The following is a 20,922-nucleotide window of genomic DNA, read 5'->3' on the forward strand; positions in this document are numbered from 1 at the left end:
TTACTTGTGCTCTACACCGCAAGATTGAGGATTCCACCCCAGGTGCTGGGGAGATGGATACAGGGAAACCCTCCCGGGACAGAATAGCGCCTGAGGGCAGGCTGTGAACACACTCTCACATGGCAGCGAAAAACAGAGTCACAGACCCCAGCCCTTCGTGGATTTAGGTCCTGGGGCCACCCGTCTGCAAGGACATTTGATCTTTTCTCTCCATTGCTCAATCTTAACACGTAGGAGGTACTGAATGAATGCTGTTCGAATGAATGACTATGCAGACTCCCTCTTCAGAAGTTGTTTGTAAGCTTCGCCTTTCTGAGGGAGGGGAAGTAAGCCGTGAGGAAAGACGACCGCTCTAAACTTAATTCCTACCAAAAGAAGAAAAAGGAAAAAAATTTAAAACAAAACAAGAAAGTGAGAGAGGAAGAGATGAAGGAAAGAAAGAAGAAAAATAAAACTGTCAGAAAATCAAGTATTTCAGTATGAAAAAACTCTCTAGTTTTAATTCTGCTCGTTGTCTTAGATGGACAGGCAGACAGATAGGTGTATATATGCACATATAGCTTTTTAATTATTCCAACCAATATTTGTCTAATCACTTACATTACAGTAGAAACAGTGCCTTTTAACTCCACTTGCCCAGAAAGATGAGGAACCCAATGCTTTTTTCCTTTCCAGCCACTTCTTGCTTTTTGTTGAGACAATCTGAAATCTGGGGACAGATTATTATTGTGACCTATTTTTAAGCACCATTTCTTTCACATTTTTACTATTTTTCAGTTATATTTACATCAGTTGTCTAGACTGAATTCTACCTTGCATTTATTTCACCGATGCTGGTGAGTTTTCTGGTACCACTGCGTCCCCCCATTCTGGAGCTTTTTATTTTAATTCATCTGTTTGTCAACTGAGCAATTTTTTAGGAAGACTGGATGCACCTCTGTTTTCAGTTTTTGCTGGTAGGATCCACGCACCTTTGGGGGATGAGGATCACAGCCCTCTTCTGATTACAGAGGCAGGTGGAGGTGTCATCCTAGGCACATAGGACGGCAGGTGATGCCGTCTCCACAGGCTGCCTCTGGTTACACATGTGTGACACAGGCTCGTGACCTGCTTCTGCCCCGCTCGCTTCTCACCCTAAACAAACCTGCACAGTCACATCCGTGCCACAGTCACACACGTCGTATACATGCCGCGTCTCCATCCTGCTTGAATAGGGTAGCAGATAATCCAACTGTAAAGTCGTATGGCCCTAATCTGGTTTGACTGGACAGATAGCATGTCTGCCATAAAGTAATGCTGAAAATAAACGTGCGCGTTACATTAGCACATCCTGTGTTAACTCGCCTTGCTGAGTATCAGCTTGTTGCCCTCGGCAGTAACCATGGCTTTTCATACTCAGCTTGTCACCACGGAAACCTGGTCACTGAGTACTGCCCAGCAGTCTTGAGAGAAGCGTCTCTTCCAACTAACAGCGTGATGCCCTGGGCCCTTTCTCTTTTCAAAGGGATCCAGCTCTGCCTGCCTTTATGCTGGGAAGCCCTGGTTCCCTTTGAAAAGTTGTCCAGGGTTTTCCCATTGTCAAAATTCTGACCCCTGGAGGTGAGGGGTGGGCAGTGACATCAGAGGGGGAGCTTCTCTTTCTGCAGGGGCAGAAATGTCCGTGTTGTGAACTCGTGCTGGTGTTTTCAAACTAACCATCACTTGACTAAGCCTTTCCTATCTTGCTCCACTACAAAAAATTTAATTACTGCTTTCTTTTCCTTCCCTACCAGCACATCCAGATTCAACATACCAGCCACAGACCGTTCCAACACCATGTGTCAACCTGCCAAGCAGCGCAGGGATTTAATAACATTGACATCCAATTACCAACCTGTTATACTTCAATTTAAATCAAAGTAACACATGCATGTGCTTTTAAGAAAACATCCAGTTGCTCTGAAGAGCTTATGCTGGAGGATGGCAGTCACCTGTCCCGCCCCTCCCTCACCCCGCCCATCACATATGGACTGCTTGCTTTAGTTCACATGCTGACTCCTGCCCTGACTTTTTTTTTTTTTAATCTTTATTGGAGTATAATTGCTTCACAATACGGTGTTAGTTTCTGTTGCACAACAAAGCGAATCAGCCATATGCATACGTATATCCCCATATCTCCTCCCTCTTGCATCTCCCTCCCACCCTCCCTGTCCCACCCCTCTAGGTGGTCACAAAGCACCGAGCTGATCTCCCTGTGCTGTGCGGCTGCTTCCCACTAGCTATCTAATTTACATTTGGTAGTGTATATATGTCCATGCCACTCTCTCACTTCGTCACAGCTTACCCTTCCCCCTCCCCGTGTCCTCAAGTCCATTCTCTACGTCTGCGTCTTTATTCCTGTCCTGCCCCTAGGTTCTTCAGAACCGTTTTTTTTTTTTTAGATTCCATATATGTGTGGTAGCATACGGTATTTGTTTTTCTGTCTCTGACTTACGTCACTCTGTATGACTGACTCTAGGTCCATCCACCTCACTACAAATAACTCAATATCGTTTCTTTTTATGAATGAGTAATATTGCATTGTATATATGCGCCACATCTTCTTCATCCATGCATCTGTCGATGGACACTTAGGTTGGTTCTGTGTCCTGGCTATTGTGAATAGTGCTGCAGTGAACATTGTGGTGCATGACTCTTTCTGAATTATGGTTTTCTCAGGGTGTATGCCAGTAGCGGGACTGCTGGGTCGTATAGAGCTGCCATATGACCCAGCAATGCCCTGACTTGCTTGCTTTATCAATGTTAGGTACTCTCTATCGACTCGACTCCATGCTCTGAAAGATAAGGAGCTGGCTAGCTTGGACTACTCTGCTTCCCCTCTCTCCTCCTAATTTTTGATACTGTTATTATTCTTTTTTTTTTTTTTTTTTTTGCGGTACGCGGGCCTCTCACTGCTGTGGCCTCTCCCGTTGCGGAGCACAGGCTCCGGACGCGCAGGCTCAGCGGCCATGGCTCACGGGCCCAGCCGCTCCGCGGCACGTGGGATCTTCCCGGACTGGGGCACGAACCCGCGTCCCCTGCATCGGCAGGCGGACTCTCAACCACTGCGCCACCAGGGAAGCCCCTGTTATTATTTTTTAACTCTTTGATTACATTTGTAACTTTCTATACTATTTGCCTCTTTCTTCTTCCATCAACTTTAACATTCACACCTCCACTCCTTCTGCATGAGTTGTGGGTACGAATGCCTCTATTCTTCCCTCCCCTACTCTCACCTCCCTCCTTTTCTAGGTGACACCCTTACTAATAGATTGCCAGGATTGTACGTTTAGATTGTTCTGTTGCTGTAGTTAATTCTTTCGTGCTTTGTGATTTATGCCTCAGTCTTAGTTTACAAAGGTGACTGAGTGATGACAGGAAGAGGCTAATGCCATTGAAGGAAGAATTTATTGCTTACAGTTCCCAAAAGAAGGGGGCATCCCACGCCACTCAGGGCCACATGGGGAAGCACCAGAGGCAGAAAGGAGTGAAGGGAAAGCATGCGCCACAGCCTTTAATGGGGTTTCTACGGGAAAGGCAGAGCAGCGCAGGGTAAGTATCTTAGGGTGGGCTAGGTTGAATAGTTTCAGCGGCCGCTGGGGCATAGAGGCTGGCCCTGGCTGCCTGGTATCTGGCCCTGGGTTGAGTTAGGGTAGGGGGACTATTGGCTTGGTGAGTGAGAGTTAGGTAAAGGGGGTGGTTAGAGTGTGGACTCAGGATCGGTTGGAGGGTTTGTAATATGACTTTCACATACCTGCAAAAGCTGCATCGCAGGGGAGATGTAAACAGCTTTGGCCGTTGGTTTGGCCCTGTGATGAATGGATGCCAAGTAGACAAATACAGAATCTAAGAAAACAGCACTTTGTCTCTAGGTTAATTAATTCTAAGAGCTGAAAATCAATAAATAGCATTTAATTTCACAAACCTGTATATGATTTTGTAAGAGGGTGAAAAGGGCAGGTTCAGGAGCTATACTGCCTGGGGTCCTATTTTTATTTTGTTCTTCCCTGTTTGTGTCACGTGTTCTCTCTGTGCCTGATTTCCTCATCTGTAAAATAGAACTGTTAATACCACCCACCTCATCGGATTTTTGTGAGAGTTAAATAAGTTATATATAAAATTCTTGGAATGGTGCCTGACACATACAAAGTGCTCAATAATTATTAGGGATTTAAATTTTTTTATCATTTTGTAAACATTAAACACCTCAGGGTGGGCTTCCCTGGTGGCGCAGTGGTTGAGAGTCCGCCTGCTGATGCAGGCGACACGGGTTCGTGCCCCGGTCTGGGAAGATCCCACGTGCCGTGGAACCTGCGCGTCCGGAGCCTGTGCTCTGGAACGGGAGAGGCCACAACAGTGAGAGGCCCACGTACCGAAAAAAAAAAAAAAACACCTCGGGGTCAAATGATACGTGAAGATCACATTTTGGTAATTTGTGACACCTCGACCCCTGGACCATCCAAAGGAAAACATTCCTAGTATCATGATCAAATGGATTTCTTTTTAACTCTTTATATCTTAAACCACATCACAGTTTAAGTTCCCTAATATTTGGACCATGACTTTCTGGTATGATTTTAGTTTTCCCTTGGAGTTTTTTATTGCCCTTTGTTCTCATTGACAAAAAATAATGAAACTCTATGTCCTTTTATGCAGCTCCTTGATTTTACCTTCTATTGCGTGGAGCCTTCTCTTTTCCTGTCAGAAACCCCTGCAGACCCTTTTCCGGCTCTATCCTGCACTACTTACTGAAAGCCGTCTTCATGGCATTTCCCTTTGACTCACCTGCTGAGTTGGAGACACTGTTTCTAGGATCTTGTCTTTCTTGTTTTTCACCTCTGTTTTGTTGGAGCTCATCCTGAAGTAACCTCTTAAAAAGAGACCATATATAGGAAAATTGGAGTCCTTGCAAGTCTAAAAATGTCTCTATTCTCTTGTTTCATTGACAGTTTGGTAGAATTCTAGATGCAAAGTCTTTTAGTATCCAGTGTGCCGATGATAAGTCTGATGCTGTTCTAATTCTGGTTTCCTTGTAAGAGACCTATTTTTTCTTTCTGGAAGCTTCTAGGATCTTTTTATATTTATAACTAAGTGATTTTATGAGTATGTATTTTACTTTCCTTTTTTTCTGCCTTAAATTCAATTAAAAACCTTTTAATCTGAAGTCTCATGTCCTCTTTCAGCTCCTGGAAATGTTTTTCTATTGCTCTGTTTCTGAGGAGTCTATTATTAGGAATTTGACCCCTCAGGTTGAGCATTTTTGACTTCATCATTTCTTCCACTTTTTTCTGTTTCTTCATCTTTGTGCTCCAGCCTTCCAAATTTTCTCATTTTTATCTTCCGGCCTTTATTTTACATTTTTATATTTCTGCATTATAGTTTTAGTTTCTAGGGGCCTTTTCTTATTCTCCAATTGTTCCTTTTTTGTAGCATGTTGTTCATATTTGATGAATGAGCCTATATATATTTTAAGTCCCTGAATTTAACTTTCCTACTTTATTCAGTTAATTACCAACCTATCCGATTGTTTCCTTTTTCTAGAAGTGTGTAGAGGTTGGATGTCCTACCAGAGGTGTGGAGGCTTAAATGCCTTGAAAAAGCAATCATTTATTTGCTCATCTGCAGCTTGGTCTGGGCTCATCAGGGTGATTCTTTTGCTGGTGTCTCCTGGTGTCATTCATGGACCGTAGTCATCTGACAGTTTGACTGAGGTCAGGGTCCAAGAAGCCTCACTCCTCTGCAGCCGCTGCTGGCTGTTGGCTGGGGTGTCTTGGTTCTTCTCCATGTGGCCTTTTGTCCTTCGTACCCTGGACTAGGCTCTCTCATGATGGCAGCAGTGTTCCAAACTGGTCAGAAGTTTTCACATGTTACTTCTGCCACATTTTACGTGTCAAAGCAAATCACAAGCCTAGACCAGATTCAAGAGGTGGGGAAAATAGACTCCACCTCTTGATGGGAAAAGAGGAAAATAATTTGGGACCATGTTTAATCTACTACAACCTCCCAGGCAATGTCTCCCTCTGTCTTAACTCGGGCTGCCATAACAAAATAACATACACAAGGGGCTTAATAGGAGTTTATTTCTCACAGTTCTGGAGGCTGGAAGTTCCAGATCAGGGTGCCAGCACATTTAGTTCCCAGTGAGGGCTCTCTTCCTGGCTTGCAGACTGCCATCTCACTGTGTCCTTACACAGAGGAGAGAAAGGCAAGCCCTCCGGTATCTCTTCCTCTAAGGACGTTAATCCCATCGTGAGGGCCCCACCCTTATGACCTCATCTAAACCTAATTACCTCCCAAAGACCCCCATCTCCAAATACCATCACGCTGGGGTTTATGGCTTCAATATATGAATTTGGGGATGGGGCACAGTTCAGTCCTTAGCACCCTCTAAGAGCCAGTGTTTCTGTTAAGTAAGCTGAGTTGAAAGCCTTGAAATTTGGATATGTGTTCAGTAATCTCAGCTGATGGGTATTTGTCAGGCATCTAGCATGTGCTAGCAGGTGCCGGGGGGCCTGGGGGGCTCCTGCTGTCATGGTGCTTTCAACCTGGTGCAAGAAACAGACATGCAAATAGGCCTTCATAACAATGTGCGTGCACTGAAGTGGGAGACCTGCATGGTTCTGTGGAAGCTTCTGGATAAAAGTAGTTTCCTAAAGGCTGGATTGCATTCTCCCAGCCCAGGGAAGGTGTACAAAGGCCTGGGGGCGTGGACAGCTTAGTGTGGTCCTGGGGTGGGAGTGGCTATGTTGGGTGATCCCCAGTGCTGGGGAGAGAGGCAGGAGCTGGCGGAGCCCTGGGGTCTTATTTGCCACGTTGTGGAGTCTAGCTTGCCTGTCAGAGCTCCTGGGAAGCCAGCACTGTGTGTGTGTTTGTGTGTGTGTGCGTGTAGGTGTGTGTGTGTGTGTGTTCAGGTAATGGGGTAGGGAGAGCTATGCTGTCTCCCTGCCAGGGTGGGTGGACCCTTTAAGAGACATTCAGTAACAGGCCATTTCCCACGGCTTTTCAAGACTGGAGCTTGTTAAGCAAACAGAATGTGGTCCCCCTGAAGGCAGAGTCCCACGCTCTGTCCCCGGGGACAGTTCCTTTGTTTTGCCAACTTGGTTTGTTCATTCAGTCACTCAGTCAGCAACATTCCTGCCACGTACAGCCTCCTAGCTGGGTCCTGGGAATACAGGGATGGCTCCCGCACAGCCCTGCCCTGGAAGAGCTCACAGCTTCTTAGCTGGGTGAGGGTCTGGGGCAGCAGAGCTGCTCTGATTATGCATAAAGTGGCACTGAAGGCTTCCTAGGGGAAGTGTCCCTGCCTCATGGAGCCAAGGGTGAAGGGCACTCCAGGTGCAAGGAACAGCATGTGCGAAGGCCCGACTGTCCCCCCACTCCCACCCCTGGGGTGAGGAGCGGAGAGCGTGGTCGCCTCCCCTGAGTTGACGCAGGTGAACTCCTGAGTCGCGTGGGAGGTGGGGAGAGGTGGTAACACACGGAAGGCAGAGCGGGGAGCAGGGGCAGAGGTCTTAGGCCACCCCTCCCACATCCTCCCTGGAGGCCAGTGCCCTAGACCTGCCCTTCTGTCCAACAGGCTCTGCCAATTACCACCTTCTCCAGCCACAGCCGTTCAGGAAATGCCGATGATTAGCGATTGTTATCATGGTAATTAAAATTCCCTGGGAACAGCTTGGCTAATATCCATCAGTATCTGCTGTCAGGTTGGCAGCGAGGTGAAACTGGAATGAAAACCTCGAGGCAGAGGAGCACCAGCGCGCGAGGCGGAGCACAGCGCGCGAGGCGGAGCACAGCGCGCGAGGCGGAGCAACGCACGCGCGCACGAGGCGGTGCGAGGGGAGGATTTAAGGCTGAAGCCACCCCACACCCTGGCCTCCCGCAAGTGTCATGGGGGCTGTGTGGGTTTTTTCTCATTAAATGGCATTTTCAAGGTTAGCTGCTTTGCTGGCCTTATCACAGGGAACCACTCGTGGGGAGCAGAGCGTGGCTTTGCAGAATCACACGGCTTCTCCAAAAAGCAAAGGTTTTCCCCATCCGCGGCCCTAGACAGGATGGTTGGGGGTTAATTTCCACGGAGGGCTTTTCCCACCGCTGTTCTTGGGGAGCGAGTCAAGCGTTGATGCCAGACTGTGGGTGATAGGCTTGGATGCCCACAGCAGAAATCACGTGATTAAAAGCTACTGCATTTTACAGGGTGGCGGCGGGCAGCAAGGCGGGAGAAGGTCTGAGGACATGCCGGGACTGGTGTGGGGGGAGGGGAGATGGCTGCTCAGAACTGGGGGTCCCTCACCCCTCGCCTCACCAGTTTGACTCTCCCACGTGGAAGGCATTTTCCAAAACACCCGACAGTGTCTTGAATGCACCCCTACACGGTGTGCCCCCCATACCTAGTGATGCACCTGTGTGCTCTCGTCCCTCTGCCTCGGGGACTCAGAAAACGCTGCTCCTCCAGCTGGTCCGGGATCACCAGCCAGTCTGGTCTGGTCTCTGCCCATCACAGCAGTATCCGGCCTTCCACCTGAACTGCAGCGCCAGCACGAGAGAAACGGACAGACCAAGGCCCCGGTACAATGAACTCACCTGCCTTCTAGACCCCAGGGAGGCGCTGCACGCCTGGCAGACCCGTGGGGCCATGGCCCCTGCTGCGCATAAATATCGGGGTGAATTGTATGAAACTGACAGGGGTTTTTATAGGTCAAAAATGGTTGAACACACACACACACACACAAAGGCTGAATATCAGTAGTTTCATGCAATTCAACCTAATACTTTGGGTCTTGTGCTCTTTATCCCGTTTTCCAAAAGCACTTGACTGATCAGTGTTTTTTAAGTGGGTGGTAGGGGTGGAGGTGGATCGTTGCAACAGGAAATGAAGCTGATGGCATGGGGCCCGCTGGCTGGGATATGCCAGGGTGGGCAGGGGCAGCCGGGGCTGTGGGTCTCACTGGTGCTCGAGGAAAGACTGGGAGCACGTGGCTGCCTTGTGCCCTGAAGTTCAAGGTCAGGGATGTGCACCTTGGCACGCCCTGCTAGGCACTCCCTCTTTATCCCCCTTTTAATCTGAAGTGGTAAATCCACTTGATTAATTACAAGAACTTGGGTGAAACCCTCCGGCCACTTCCCCAGGAAGGCGACAGACTATATGGATTGGGTCACGCTCCAGCAAACAAGCCACGGCTGCCAATTCAGTCGTTCAGCCGGTGTTTACGGAGCCCCTACTGTGTGTCAGGCGTGTGCTAGGAGCTTAAAGATCCAGTGTTGAGCAGAGACGCCCTGGGCCTCCCTCCCGGCTGGTAGACTCTGGTGGGAGAGACAGACAAAAATAAAGGACCAGCCAAAAGGTGGAAGCAACCCAGTGTCCATCAACGGATGAGTGGATAAAGAAAATGTGGTGTACACATAAAACGGAATATTGTTCAGCCTCGAAAAAGGAAGAAAGTTCTGACACATGTTGATGAACCTTAAGGACGTTATGCTCAGTGAAATAACGAATACTGTATGTACGTCAAAAAGGCAAGTACTCTATGATTCCACTTAATTCGTAGATAGAAAGTAGAACAGTGGTCACCAGGGTTTGGGGGAGATGGGCCTGGGGACTTGTTTAATGGGTAAAGTTTCAGTTTTACAAGATTAAAAGAGTTCTGGAAATGGGCTACCCAACAATGTGAATGTACTTAACATACTGAACTGTACACTTAGAAATGGTTATGATGGTAAATTTTGTAGTGTGTGTATTTTAACACAATTGAGAGTGTAATGTGGGGTCCCTGCCCTGAAGTCACTTAGTGCCCCGCTGGGGATTTGACTTTTCTTCCTGAGGGCAGTCTGACGATATGCGTCATCACCTATGTACACTATACGTCATCATCTATGTATATATATCCCTTGACCCGGCAGTTTCACTCCTGGGGATACTTCCTAAGGCAGTAACCGACAGCCGTCTGATGATGGGTGTGCCACAATGATGTTTGCAGCACTGTTCAGAAGAGTGAAAAATTGGAAACAATTTAAACTCCCATCAGTGGCGGGTTGATTTAATTAAGTTTAATAAATCCAAACTATAGAACCATAGTTTCATGTGGAGACCATTACTTATGAACACAGTACAACTGCTGTGATATATAGTTAAGTATCATATAATAGCATCTACATGACCCTATTCTTCCAAAAAGGAAGGAAGGAAAGGAGGGAGGGAGGGAGGGAGGAAAACTGAATTGTATATATGCCCAGGAAAGGGTATAAGAAAATTCACAACACAGTGTTAAGCAGGGCTCTATCTGTGTGACCTTCCTCATTTTGCTTTTTTGTTATTGTCCTAGTTTTGCACGATGTGTATGTATTTCTCAGGGGGAAAAAGGCAAAGCAACGTCCAAGGTGGGGGTCAGAGAGGCAGTGCAATGCGGGTCCTAAGCCCACCCAGACCCCACCATGCCCAGATGGCTTTCGAGGGCTTGCTTCACTTGGTCCCCCCGAGACCCAGACATGTTGGAGGCAGGAGGCTGGCACGCCCAGGGGAGGGCAGGCAAAGCCAGCACCGATGGATGCCCAGGCCTTCACTTAGCAGAGGGAGGCCAAGTGAGCCCCTCACCAGCCCCCCATGGCCCTGGGCTTGGACACCTGGTCTCAGGAGCCACACAGCAGCTCTACAAGGACAGGGTAGCCTTGGTGGCGGCTGTTTGTGTTTGTTTCCTCTCCCTATATGACACCTCCCTGCCCTCTAGGCATCTAGACACTTAGCATCCATGATGGTGATGTCTGACCCGCTGAGGATTTACCCCCTGCTCAACCACAATTTAGCAGGCCCCTGCTTCACATCTGTAGACTGTTGGGATGAGACTCTGGGAACCTTCAGTGTGGAGTAGAGGCCAATAGAATGGTAGGCTGGCCTTGGGCAAGTTGCTTAACTTGTCCGAGCCTCAGTTTTCCCATCTGGAAAGTGGGAATAATAATAGAGCTTCCTCAAGGAACCGTTATCACCAGATGCCTCTGGGAATGGGAAAGGAGACTTTTTAATTTCACACTTTGTGAATTTTAGATCATGTGCATGTATTACTGATTCGAAGAAATATCTACCTATCGTAGGAGGGCTGCGAGAGGATCAGAAAGGGTTTTCCAAGGCGGCTCCAAGAAGCATTCATCTCTACGTTATTCAAGAGCCACACGCAAAAGCGGGCCCTTCTGCACAGGGAAGCTGGGAGGGAGGGCTGAGTGACTCGTGCCCAGGACAGTGTTTGGACTCAGTGGTCCAGTGCCTGGCACTCTGGAGCATAAGGAGGTGACTGCCGTCTACTTGGAGAAATAGATACACCTCACTCCACGAGGGAACAGTAAGTGCTACAGTTAAGGTTCTGCAGACCCATTACTAGGGTTGAGTTCCTCTAGGAAAACTTGCTGGGTAGGTTCCAAGTGGGAAGAACCGTCTGTCCTTTTGCTCTGTTGGAGAGTCCTGTGCGCATTGGTATATTAAAGGCTCTGAGAAGTCCTGCAGCAACAGAGCTTGGTTTAACTTGGTGCTTCTTGATGGACATGATGGAGAGCTCTTCTTTTTTCTTTTCTTTCTTTTTTTTTTTTTTTGGCTTGGTCCCTGCTAACAGCCCACAGATCCAGTGGTGTAGAGGAGTTGGGGAGTGGGAAACACTGTCCTCTAGAGAATCAGGGCAAACTCTGGCCTTTTGATTTGATTTGATTTGGGTTTTTTAACATCTTTATTGGAGTATAACTGCTTTACAATGGTGTGTCAGTTTCTGCTTTATAACAAAGTGAATCAGCTATACATATACATATATCCCCATATCTCCTCCCTCTTTCGTCTCCCTCCCACCCTCCCTATCCCACCCCTCTAGGTGGTCACAAAGCACCGAGCTGATCTCCCTGTGCTATGCAGCTGCTTCCCACTAGCTATCTATTTTACATTTGGTAGTATATATAAGTCCATGCCACTCTCTCACTTCGTCCCAGCTTACCCTTCCCCCTGCCCGTGTCCTCAAGTCCATTCTCTACATCTGTGTCTTTATTCCTGTCCTGCCTCTAGGTTCTTCAGACCCTTTTTTTTTTTTAGATTCCATATATATGTGTTGGCATACGGTATTTATTTTTCTCAAAAGAGAAAAATGGCAGACTCTATGTCCATCTACCTCACTACAAATGACTCAGTTTCGTTTCTTTTTATGGCTGAGTAATATTCCATTGTATATATGTGCCACATCTTCTTTATCCATTCATCTGTCGATGGACACTTAGGTTGCTTCCATGTCCTGGCTGTTGTAAATAGAGCTGCAATGAACGTGGTGGTACATGACTCTTTTTGAATTATGGTTTTCTCAGGGTATATGCCCAGTAGTGGGATTGCTGGGTCATATGGTAGTTCTATTTGTAGTTTTTTAAGGAAAGTCCATACTGTTCTCCACAGTGGCTGTATCAATTTACATTCCCACCAGCAGTGCAAGAGGGTTCCCTTTTCTCCACCCTCTCCAGCATTTATTGTTTGTAGATTTTTTGATGATTGGCCTTTTGGTTTTAAATTGTCCCTTTTGAGTAGGAGCCTTGGTCCCCTGGTTGTAAAGCTGTGCACGTTTGTCAGATGACAGGAGGAGGGTGACAGTGACGCTAGCGGGCACCATGTGTGCCGAGTGGCTGCTCTGCGCCTGGCACCAGTCTATGGAATTTACATTCACTTGCAAGCCTGACCCTCATGGCCGTCCTGGGAGCTGGCACTGTTCCTGCCTTCCACCTACCGATGATAAAACTGAGGGTCACAAAGGTTGATGCGTCCAGATCTCCCGGCTGCGGGATGACAGATCCAGGATTCAAACCCACACATCTGCTCTGAGCCGCCAAGGCTTCCTCTTCTCAGAAAAGGTCACCTCCTTCCTTCATACGCTCCCACTCTTCTTATAAATACCCTGAACACATTTCCTTCATCAGGAAAGAGATTACAGAGCACTTGGCGTTTTCTGAAGCAGGCGTTAAGGGTTCAGGAACCTTATTGCACTCGCTGCTCTGAATTCTAATCTGTGGCTCTCTCTAAACTCCGGGGGCCTGTCTGTGCCCCGCACAGAGATAATCACATCCCGAGAAGCTCTCCAAGACCATGGTCAGTGCCAGGCCGTGGCCAGCCCAGCTCGTCCCCTGACCTCTCGTCGCTCTGCCCAGAGTCTCGAGGGGAAGGGGCAGCCCGGAGGAATGCAGTGCCCTCTTGAGCGCCTTCTGGGAGGCGGGGCCGGCTGGGAGCAGGGTACAGGGAGGACTGCTCTGCATCCTGTGCTCTGAGCAGGTGTCTCCCCCTCCAGGTCTGGAAGAGGTCGGGGGCCTGGTTCTACAGAGGGATCCCCAAGTACATCCTGCCCCTGAAGACCCCCGGCCAGGCCGATCGCCCCCACTTCCGACCATTGCCCACGGAGCCAGCAGAGCAAGAGCCCAGAAGTACTGAGAGCAGCCGCGTCTACACGTGGGCCCGAGAGAGAGGTGAGTCCCCACCGCGCCGTCTCCGGGATGGCAACCCACATCTGAGCCATCAGCAAACCAAGCCGCATGCACCAGGCCGGGGCCCACCACCCCTCCACCTGGCTCACACTGGGCCTTGCCCCTCTCTGTGCCCTTGGCTCCCCGCCTGCACCACATGGGTGGCTGGTCCTCAGCAGGGTGCTTGCTTGCATCAGGAGGGTCCCCTGGGGGCCGTTTCACCAGCAAGCACTAATTAGGGGGCAGCAATGCCATGGACAGCACTAGGGATCTGTGCAGAAATGTGATGCCAGTTGAGGTTTTTTGCAAAGTATGAAAATACATCTTTCTAAGGCAGGTCTGTACCACCTCTTTTCAGTGCTTGTCTATGTCTCAGGAAGGGGGACTCCTGGCTTCCCTGGTCTTAACAAGCAAAGTGACGGTGTGCCCAGGGCCCCTTGGTGTTTGTGGTGACTGCACTGATGTGGGTGTGTCCTAAGTGGCCACCATCAGAAGGGGAACGCGCCCCATGGGTCATGATAACGGTGCTTGGGGTGGTGGACAGCTCTCCACTGCTTGCATGATGCTTTAGTGCTTGTGATTTTATTTTCAAAGTTCCTGGTCTCACAACAGACTCTGGAGGTGGACAGAACAGGTATTTTGTAGCCCCATTTTATAGATGAGTAGCCTGAGGCCCAGAGAAGAGGAGGGATTTTCTCAGTTCGGTGTGGCAGAGCTGGAACCAAAAGGTGGGGTCCTGCCCTTGCGGCTTTGACTCCTTCTGCCCTGAAATGTCAGAGTTTCAGCCCAAGACTCAGGGTCTGAGGGTCCTACATGAGACACGGCAGCCAGAGGGATGAGGGCTTATCCTGCTCCTGGGGACGATGGACCCAAGAGAGTAGACATGGCATCTGCTTCTGAGGGGCTCTCGAACATCTCCATGTTTGGATTATGACCTGGCATTTATCTTCTTGTCATTTGGACTTTGGTTTTCTTGTTACAAAAGTAAGGCATGTTTATTAATACAGTTTTGAAAGTTGTCAAATGATATAGTTTCGAGGTAAAAATCCCCTGTAGGTCAGCCCTTCCAGACATAACCGGCATTAACAGCTTGGTGTCTGTTCTCCAGATACTTTTTCTCGGCATCACTCGGGTTTTTGCAGCCAGCCTTCCTGCCTAATTCTCCTGGGCTCTGTTTGCCCTTCTAATTCCCGTGAGTTCACCTTTCCTGCCATCACTGCCACAGAGCAGCCTCGGTGGGGACCACGGCAAGTGCAGGTGCAACCTGGGCAGTCAGGGGGCAGCGGGCGGCCAGGGGGGAGCCCCTTTTCCACCCTCAGCGCCGGGGCTTTCTCCTGCCCCAGCCTGGTCGGGGTGCATCTGTGTCCCTCAGACCGAGGGAAGAGATACGGCTGTGGAGGCTGAAGCTGGGGGACGCTGGTGGGTCTAGAATGTTGTTTCCCATAGATTGAGGAGGAGAGACCTTGAGGCCTCACCCCGAGGGGCCTCAGTGCCCTGTCTGCTCCAGCACCAGTGCGGCACACATGAGCACGCATGCGTGCACACACACACACACACACACACACACACGCACACACATCCCTAGGGAAGGGCAGGACCTTCTCTTGTCTCCTCGTCAGCCACGCAGACACACAGATGCCCTTTTAATTATGTGGGCAAGGAGGCCAGCGGCCCACACACTTGGAGTTGGCACCGTTATTAACTGACTTTGCAGTGAGGCCGGGCCAGGCAACGTGGAGGTCCCGCCGACCCCGGTGTGAACTCGGTCTCCCTCCGCAGACTGGGTTGGAAGCCCCCCAGGCCCCCAGAGCACGAGGCCGCTGGAAAGTGGCTTCCCCTCGCCATCTGCAGCCCCGTCATCAGTGGTGCGGGGTGTCAGGCAGGAGGCTGGGGTCAGAGCTGAGGTCTGTGGTCCAGATCAGAGCCTGTGTGCTAAGCCTGGCCCTCGTAGCACCCCATTCAGCCCCAACTGAGCTTGGGCCAGACAGAAACAGAGTGACCAGCACTGGGGTGTCGGCTCCCCCAACCACGCTGGAAGCTGTCTGCAGGCGGGGCCATGTCTGTCCTGAACAGGCCGATTCCTCAGCACGTAGCCTGGGAGAGGCACGAGGTAGATGCTTATTAGGTGATTGAGTGGAAGAATGAAGGGATGAACTACCCACCTGCTCCGGGATGTTTGAAAGGCCTGTGGAGGGATTTTCATTAGGACCTCAGGCTCCCCTGGGTCAGGGGTCTGGTGGACAGCCCAGGAGGCTGTGAAAACCACCTTGCTCTCCTGAGGCAGCTCTCCTCCCGCATCCCTGTCTCCAGGGCTAGCCCCACAGTCCCTGCTCCCTATGTGGAAGCTGATCCTGACACCAGCTCCCTCTCTCTGACCACCGCCCCGTCACCGGCCCCTGCCACACTCTCTCCTCTGTCTTTCACTCTCCCTCCCTCCCTCCCTCCCTCTTGGGCAGGTACACCTGTGTCTCCCAGCTTCTCCCCCGCCATCCCAGCTCACTTCACTTGGAAGAGGAAGGGGAATCAATAGATAGAAGCCAAGACGTTTGCAGGCCACAGAGCAATCAAGTGAAATGTATTGATGTTTTTGAGGCAGGTCCCTTTTCTTCCTCCTTTAGATTGTCTTGGTTAATTTTTAATTACATGAGCATACCTGATATATTTTTAACAAGTTAAACAATTCAAAAGTCTATGAAGAATTAAAATCTCTCCTGCCATCATCTCCAAACCCCTTTCTCCCTATTCCTACCAACATGTGCTTGATACAGGGTTATGTTTTCTTTCGTTTTTATTTTAACAACAAAAATAGCCTCTTACCCATAACTCTGCATGTTGCTTTTCTCACTTAACAGAATATCGTGGGCATCCCTCCAGGCCAATAGACACATAGATTTTACTTTATTCTTTTTAATGGCTGAGTAAAATCCCATCATATCATATATTGTGATTTAATTATTCACCTATTGATGAACATTCAAATGATTTCTGGCTTTTTGCCACTGCAGGCAGTACTGAAACATCCTTATATGTATATGATACTTCTATTTCCGTAGGGCAGGTTTCCAAAAACGGGTTGTGTGTTTTAAATGTCAATAGACATTACCAAACTATATTCTGAAAATGTTACAGTTTTTTTTGGTTTTGTTTTTGTTTTTTTTTGGCGGTACGCGGGCCTCTCACTGTTGTGGCCTCTCCCGTTGCGGAGCACAGTCTCCGGACGCGCAGGCTCAGCGGCCATGGCTCACGGGCCCAGCCGCTCCGCGGCATGTGGGATCCTCCCGGACCGGGGCACGAACCCGTGTCCCCTGCATCGGCAGGCGGACTCTCAACCACTGTGCCACCAGGGAAGCCCTGTTATAGTTTTTTATACTCACCTATACCTGCATCCTTGCCTGCCATGAATATTTTTGGTGTTTATCATTTTGGCCAGTAGGCTAGAAGAAAAATGATATTTCATTTTTCTAATTTGTACATTTGAACGTGTCTTCATGTCTTATTATTTATTGATTATTTAAGCTTCCTCTTTTAAAACTTCCCTGTTTAAACTCATTGCTCATTTTTTATTATGTTGTTTATTTTCTCTTACTGATTTGTAGATGCTCCTTAGGGGTATTAAATGGGTTGCAAACCTTTTTCTCCTTGACTTTATATTTTGTTTGACTTTAGTGTTTACTTATAGTATTTCGCCAGTTAAAAACAATTTCTTTTCATTTTTGTGAAGTCAAGTATGTCTTTCTTTTGCTTTGTGGCTCATAGGTTTCCTGTCTTGCTTTGAAATGTCTTCTTCTACAAGGTTAAAAAAAATCTGTTAAATAAAAAGTTTAAGTAGTATGAGAATAAAAGGAAATACTTAAATATGATAAAATTACTCAAAAAGCAGAAATGTAACACCAAATATCATATTAACTGATAAAGCACTGAAGCCATGTTCTGTCAAAAGACAAGTTAAGAATACCTCCATCACCATCATTCAACAGTATACTGTAGTATTTAACTAATGTAACAAGGCAAGAAAATAAAATAATCTGTCACTATTGGAAAAGAAAAAATTCTCTTATTTGCAGGTGATGTAATTGTATGCCAAGAAAACCCAAGAGGGTCTATTAAAACAACCCACCAGGATTAATAAGAGAATTTGGGAAGTGACAGGACACAGAGTAAATCAATAGTTTACACCAAAAAATCAACAGTTTTACTCTATACTGACTAATTAGAACTGGAAAAATCCATTCATAATTGCAACAAAAATTGTAAAATGCCCAGAAACAAATTTTAAAAAAGAATTATACGTCAAACATCGAGAAAATTATAGAATCTTATCAAAGGACACACAGTGGAATATTACTCAGCCATAAAAAAGAATGAAATCATGCCATTTGCAGCAACATGGATGGACTTAGAGGTTATCATACTGAGTGAAGTAAGTCAGACAAAGATAAATATCATATGATGTCACTTATATGTGGCATCTTAAAAAATGATACAAATGAACTTATTTACAAAACAGAAATAGACTCACAGACATAGAAAACAAACTTATAGTTGCCAAAGGGGAAAAGGAGGGGAGGGATAAATTGGGGATTTGGGTTTCACAAATACACACTACTGTATGTAAACTAGATAAACAAGGACCTACTGTATAGCATAGGGAACTATATTCGATATCTTGTAATAACCTATAATGGAGAAGAATCTGAAAAAGAGTATGTGTGTGTGTGTGTGTGTGTGTGTATAACTAAATCACTTTGCTGTACACCTAAAACATTGTAAATCGACTGTACTTCAATTTTTTTTTAAGTTACTATAGTCAAGAGAAACAGTGTAGTGTTGTCACCAGAATAAATAGAATATTTATATAGATAAGTGGAACAGAATAGAAGAATAATAGACCTAAGGATGTATGGAAGCTAAACATAGGTAGCTTTCCAGTTCAACGGGAAAATAACTCGTTTATTTATCAACCAGGGCTAGCATAATTAGATTTCCATCCCATTCCATCTGTATCCAGAAACACATTGCAGACAGATTAAAGATCTAAATGTTAGAAATAACACAGTGAATGTATTAGAGAAAGATTAGAAGTGTTTCTTTCCTCTGTGTCAAACTCAGAGATACTCTGGCGCCTACAGGACAGGTAGGATGACTACCTGAGTTGGCTATGCTCTCCCTCCTGTGGACACTGGGTGTTGATTTGGGTCCAGGATTTGCGTGCAGACCCCTTGGTGAGCCCCCTACAAGCTTACTCATAGCAGGACATTCATTCTTTCTGGGGTAGAGAAAGAATATGACCTGAGTTCCTCCTGTGACTGACCCTGGGTCCGACCTGGCTGCCTCTGGGGAAAGGGCTCCACCCTCCCAGCCAGTCAATCCAACGGGACTGCGTGCTCCACGCTACTTTCCCTTGGCAGGTCCAAGTTTATGGCAGCAATAAATATAGTCAGTTTTTGTGTGCTCCCAGGCCTCTTTGTTCCCTTGAGAAATGTAAGGTGTAAATAGTAGAACCAGTACTGTGGGCTCTTAGGTCTTAATCTCTTTCGAGTTGGACCCACCCCTTCTGCAGGCATCTTTCCTCTCAGCTGGATTCCCACCCTCGGGCAGTGTGTGGAAAGATATTTGCTGGGTGTAGGGATATTAATCTGGCATATTTGGGTAATAAGAGATTACATTTTTTTTCTCACATGCTTTTCTTTTTTTTTTTTTTTTTTTTGGCTGCGTTGGGTCTTTGTTGCTGCGCGGGGGCTTCTAGTTGCAGCCAGCAGGGGCTACTCTTCATTGCTGTGCACAGGCTTCTCATTGCGGTGGCTTCCCTTGTTGCAGAGCACGGGCTCTAGGCACGTGGGCTTCAGTAGTTGTGGCTCGTGGGCTCTAGAGCGCAGGCTCAGTGGTTGTGGCGCACGGGCTTAGTTGCTCCGCAGCATGTGGGATCTTCTCAGACCAGGGCTCGAACCCACGTCCCCTGCATTGGCAGGCAGATTCTTAACCACTGCGCCACCAGGGAAGCCCTTCTCATATACTTGAAAGCTTAGAGGAGGCAACTGCAGCTTTGGTTCAGCAGCTCAGTGAGGTCAGGACAGATGTCTTGATATTTCTTGCTCTTTCCCTCACGGTCACAAGATGATTGCTACAGTTCCAGCCATCACTATAAGGAAAAGAAGAAAGATTAAAGAGGAGGCTGGAACATTAAGCTTTTCCCTTCTGCAGCCTTGCATTATAGTAGAAGCAGGCTGGTACTTGCGCTGGAGGAGCCTGATGGCCTGTTGATGGAGAGCTGAACTGATCTGACTGAAGTCGTTATGTGTGGCAGCTTTTCTCAGATAGGATTTTGTGCTTCTCTGCCTCCAAGGCCGAGGACACTTAACGTGATGGTGCTTATTTTCTTCAGCCCCCAGTGCTGTGACTGGGAGACAGCACTGCCCTGGGTCTGCTCTGTGGCTGGCCTGCCCCGCCTTTCCCAGCTGTGGCTGTACACCTGTGATGGGGTGGGGGCAGCGCTGAAGCCCCAAGTCTCGGGTCCATACAGTGCTCCGGGGGTATTTTAGGATGTGTGTCCTTTTCTCAGATGGGAGCCAGAGAGTCGAGGTTCCTGGGAGACCGACTCCTGGATCTGTGAGGCTTTGCTATATTCACCTCTCTTAGGGAGCCTGGGGCCAGGCAGGGGTTGGGGGCCGGGGGCCCATCGCCATCTAAAGCTTTCGTCACCGCCCTGTGGACTGGCCGGACTGGGGAGGCCTTTCCATTCTGCCCGCCCCGCTAGACCCCAAAAAGCCCCAGCTGAGCACAGGCAGGTGCCCTGAGCACCCAGTAGGCACGAGGCAAACTCCCTTTCCCCTCCCCACTGAGGCCCGGGTGCAATCCCTCCCCAGGACCCTCCGCAGGAACCCTCCCTCCTCCCACCCTCCGTCATCCCCCTGAGCAGAGGACAGGCTTCCTGGGTGGAACTGAACAGAATGACACACTGGTCACTTCAAGGTCTGTTCTGGAAAAGTACTTCGAGGTTTTGGATTTTTTCCAGCTGGGTAGTTTTAAGAAAAATCAGAGTTTCGTTATCACTTTATTGGTTCACTAGATTTTAAACAAAATTTTTTTTAAAATCCCGAACTGTGGTTCTGTTTGCAGTCCAGTGAAAGCAAGCTTCGAGGTTGTTTGGGTTAAGCAGTCTGGTTCAGCTCAGCTGCAAATGTTTTCCTGGGGCCGCCCTTCCTGAATGAACCCTCAGCCAGCCTTCCCGCCCCTGCGCCGCCATCTCCTGTCCCCCTGGAGAAGCCGAGTCATTGCTACTGCATTGGCCTCAGCCAGAGCTCCTTGACTCACAGCCATTATCTCATCTGATGCTCAGAACAGCCTATGGGGCAGCTAAGGACGTGAAATTGGCTCTAAGTGACGGAGGACGAGTGGGGTGTCTGCCCAAGGTCACATAGGCTGCCGCTAAGAGGGCCTGGGACG

General features: G+C 48.2%; 1 protein-coding gene across 2 annotated transcripts in view; it reads left to right on the forward strand.

Annotated features, from left to right (window-relative positions):
• Positions 1–20,922, forward strand: part of RPH3AL (rabphilin 3A like (without C2 domains)) — a 144,889-nt gene that overhangs the window by 106,764 nt on the left and 17,203 nt on the right. For both annotated transcript variants that reach the window (XM_049701940.1, XM_049701941.1), the window contains one exon: positions 13,308–13,482. In XM_049701940.1, the coding sequence (XP_049557897.1) occupies positions 13,308–13,482 (175 nt within the window). The remainder of the gene's footprint in view (positions 1–13,307; positions 13,483–20,922) is intronic.

The sequence above is a fragment of the Orcinus orca genome, chromosome 19, assembly GCF_937001465.1.
Source record: "Orcinus orca chromosome 19, mOrcOrc1.1, whole genome shotgun sequence".
Lineage (NCBI taxonomy): Eukaryota > Metazoa > Chordata > Mammalia > Artiodactyla > Delphinidae > Orcinus > Orcinus orca.